At 48.6% G+C, this 4,344-nt stretch overlaps 1 protein-coding gene across 1 annotated transcript; it reads left to right on the top strand.

Moving 5' to 3' along the window:
- Positions 1–727: 727 nt before the first annotated feature.
- On the top strand, positions 728–4,344 carry PENK (proenkephalin; the record flags this gene model as incomplete). The annotated part of the gene is made up of 2 exons (XM_080610355.1): positions 728–865; positions 3,679–4,344. The coding sequence occupies 2 exons, from the start codon at positions 728–730 to the stop codon at positions 4,342–4,344; spliced, it is 804 nt and encodes a 267-aa protein (XP_080466481.1).

The following is a 4,344-nucleotide window of genomic DNA, read 5'->3' as shown; positions in this document are numbered from 1 at the left end:
CACTAATTATAAAGTGCCGGAGACGCCGCCGCCGCCCGTACCTGCTCCTGCTCCGCTCGGCGACCCCCGAGCCGCTGCGCTATCAGAAGCCGCAGGCTCCGAGTTCCTCGCACCGCGCACCCTCTGGAGTTTCTCCAGAGTCTGCTCGACCTCGCTATAAATAATAGCGGCTCCGACGCCGAGGCTCCAGGAAGGCGCAGCTCACTCCTGACCAACTCCCGGGAGCCCCGAGGGGAGCCTGTGTGTGAGTGAACCGCTCAGCCTGCGGGATGGGGGACGGGGAGGGCTGGGGCGGTTCTGCCAGGGCTGGTGCCGGTCGTCGGGGCGGCTACTCGGGGCGCTGCGGTGGGAATCCCTTCCCGGGAGGGGCTGCCTTCCCGTCCGCGGCGGGTCTTTCCCCTGGAGGCTTTGCGGGAAGGGAGGGAAAAAGTCTTTCTGGTCGCTTCATCTTTGGGTTCGCTGCGGCTCCGGACATAGGATCGTCGTCTGCTTACCTTTAGAGCCTGCTTGCCTTAAGCGCCTGCTTACCTCGCAAGCGGAAACCACGCCGGCTCCAAAAAGCATGTGAGCTACCAGAGTTGCGTGCGAGCCAGGACTTGGGTTTTAAACCGCGGCGGCCGAACAGTTTTGTGCCTCCTTCTGCTGCTCCGAAGGTGGAGGATGCAGTGTCGGGGTGGGAGCGGGGGGGAGGTGGCTGCTGGCTGACTTCTCTCTCCTTGCAGCCCCCATGGCGATGCTACTGAGACTCGGCTGCTCGCTGCTAGCCCTCAGCACTTGCCTGCTCCCGCGGGCAAGGGCGGACTGCGGCCGCGACTGCGCTGCCTGCGCCTACCGCCTGGGACCCCGCGCAGCCATACACCCCCTGGTAAGCAGGTGCAAGGCCGGGGGGGGGGCCTGCCTCTTCAGACATCTCGGACGGGACGGGCCCCGCTCCCCCTTGGGTTAACTTCGTGAGGGAGAAAAAGGGGAACCGGGAAAAGGAGGGAAATTAGCAAAAATAAATAGTGGAGAAGCGGCCGGGGTCGCTCGGAAGAGCCAGGTTTGAAGGCGGGGCGGGGGGGACGGGTCCCTGGAGCGCCGGGGAGAGGGTGGCAAACCCAGTGTGCCCCGAGAACACCGCATCCCCAGACTGCCCGCTGCCCGTCAGCAAGAGGCGGCTTTCGAGGGGATGGAGGGACACCCCGCTTGGGGCAGCTCGGGGGGAGCAAGGAAAAAGCCGAGTGAAAACGTGAAGGGGAAGGGAAATCTGGCCGAAGAGGGAAAGGAGAGGTCGCTGCGGGGCACTTCAGCATGAGAGGCGAGAACGGGGACGATTCCAGTCGCCGGCTCCCCGTTAGGGTGAGCTCTGTCCCCGCGGGATGGCTGCGGAGCTGGAAAGCGGCGGATCTGCCTGAAATCTCACCAAAAGTGAGGTTCAAGCCTGGTTTGAGTAGCAATACCTCCCGCTGCTCTTTCTCTCTGTGCGGTGCTGCACAGCGTTAGGAATATGCCTGTAAAACATCCTTTTGATAGTCTCCTACAACAAATCCTGCCAACAAACTCCAGAATGCAGGGGGAGGTTTACCTGTAACTTTAATGATACTGAAATTATTTAAAAATATAGTCACAGAGGCAACTCATGGAAATCTGGGGTCCCTCAGCCCTCCATGAGGAAGGTAGGAACTCAGGCTCCTTTGGCAGCAGCACCTGTGGTTCCTGACCTCAGGTAGATGGATATTGAGGCATCATGCTCTCAGCACATCTAAATAATCTGAAAAGTTTTGTTCCTACGATGTCGTAGATTACTTGGGAGCACATAAAAGGAAGGACTGGACCCTATTCTTATGCAGGATTAGGAATCGCTGAGTGCTTGCGCTTTCCGAAAGCACAAGGATTCACTTTTGACCACAGCAGATTCATAAGGGCAATATTCTCAGGATGGATGGCAAAACATTTCCCTGTACTTTTTTTGCTTGTGTTAGCTTTCAATCAAGCCTTAGCTCTAATGTCATCTAGGCGAAAAAAAGTGGTCGTTTGCTCTTTTGGAGGGAGAGATATGTGATATACTTGTGGATGTCTATATTAATACTTTCTTTTATACATCTTCAGTAACTATTCAGGTCAGAATCAAAGTCTCATTCAGTAACAACACTTATTATCTGAATAGGAAAAGAAGCAATATGCCATACCTTATGTTCGTTATATATGTACAAATGATTTTTAGAAGCAAACGTTTCTAGATACTAGCACCTAGTAACACAATGACTGAATTTATCACATCGTATCTGTAAGATGCAAGATTTATCCCATTGTACCTGGTTATTCACACCTATAAGAGAGCATATTCATGCTCATTTGGCAACAGGAATCTATTAAAACTAACTGAAAAGGGGAAAGACCTATTCTTGTTTTGACTGAGAGCAATTTCAAACTCAGACTAAAGCTGAGATTCCATTCTCTTTATAGCATAACTGTATCATATAGCAATAAGCATCTAGTGCCAGTTAAGTTACTATGTCACAAAATACATAAATCCCTTTTATTTTCTTATCGTCATAAAAGAAGTCATATATAAATTTCTCAGACTGAAATGGGGCTCAAGAGACAGGTAAGGCCAGAGGTAAGGAGCTGGTCAGTAAGCTAATAGAGAGAACTGTGCTGGAATTTAATTTCACACTTTTAAAGCATATTGAGATCCTTAGAAAGTATTGTCCATAGGCAGAATAAGCGTTTCTCTACTGAAAATATTGATGATTTCTTCTTTAATTGTTGTGTTGAAAACCATAGACAAGAAGAAAAACCCCTGGGTTCACCTTTTTTGAAACTGAAGAATGTGGCTTCACAAGAAGTAAATTCCCCTGACAAAGACAGCAGTAGCTAGTATGTACCTTATTATCATCACACGACAGGTTAGGAGATATGCACACAGGTACTGAAAACTTTATGTCTTAGCCTGAAATTTTTTCACTATAGTCAGAAGCAGCACAGCTTAGGACTTTTTCCCCTCTTTCTGATGGTCACTACTCTGTATGTCAAACTAGCAAAGCCAGAACTTTGATCCTGCCTAAGAGAGCCTGTATTTCTGCATTTGTATTGGTACACATTTGAAAGACCTGCTCCACGAAGAGAAACTAATGAGGACAGAAATTCAGCCTTTAGTGCCATGCAGTGTAGTGGAGATAGTGAGCAGTACAGTACAGCTCGCTTCCTTGCAATGACAGTGCCACGTAGCTTCTTTCCTAAAAATTTCTGAATGTTACTTTTAATTATTAAGATTGAATACACTTCTATGCTTTGATTATGAAGAAAACCACAACTGTTTTTTAGCTTCCCAGTAGTAAATAAAAGAATAAAGAATCATAACAATGCACCCAAGAGTAAGGGAGGTGCAGGAGCTGTACATGTGGCTTCCTTTGAAAAAGAAACATAGGGGCAGCCTTGACATATAGGACCCACAATCTATCTCATCCACTGTCCTGTCTCTTAAAGTGGAGACTACCATGTCCTTCAGAGAGGGATATGAAGAACTTGAGAATACACAGGTATTAAATCAGGTGTTCACGAAGAGCAGCCCTTCCAAGCCACTCACAGAAAGAGGCTCGCTTATGGTCTTGTAAAAACAAGTAACACTAAGACAAGGTTGCAGTGAGGTGATTGCTGCTATCAAATCATTCTCAGTAAACCACATCCATTTTTCAGGCATGTACACTAGAATGTGAAGGAAAGTTGCCTTCTGCCAAAGCTTGGGAGACTTGCAAGGAGCTCCTGCAACTGGTGAAGCTGGATCTCTCTGAGGATGGCAACACAGCTCCAGGAGACAAGAAGGAGCTGGATGAGAACCATTTGCTTGCGAAGAAATATGGAGGCTTCATGAAAAGATACGGGGGGTTCATGAAGAAGATGGATGAGCTCTACCGGGTAGAACCGGAGGATGAAGCTAATGGAGGAGAAATCCTAGCTAAAAGGTATGGAGGGTTTATGAAGAAAGACTCAGATGATGATGCCCTTGCTAATTCCTCTGATCTGCTGAAGGAGCTTCTAGGAACAGGGGATAACCCTGAAGCGGGGCATTACCGAGAGATAAATGAAAATGATGGGGATGTCAGCAAAAGATATGGAGGCTTCATGAGAAGCATAAAGCGCAGCCCTGAGTTGGAAGATGAAGCCAAAGAGCTGCAAAAGAGATACGGTGGCTTCATGAGAAGAGTGGGCAGGCCAGAATGGTGGCTGGATTACCAGAAACGATATGGTGGGTTCCTTAAGCGCTTTGCTGACTCCATTCTCCCTTCAGAAGAAGATGGGGAAACTTATTCCAAAGAGGTCCCAGAGATGGAAAAGAGATATGGTGGATTTATGAGATTTTAA

This window comes from Psittacula echo (genome assembly GCF_963264785.1).
Source record: "Psittacula echo genome assembly, chromosome: 2".
Lineage (NCBI taxonomy): Eukaryota > Metazoa > Chordata > Aves > Psittaciformes > Psittacidae > Psittacula > Psittacula echo.
This window is presented reverse-complemented; position numbering and strand designations above follow the sequence as displayed.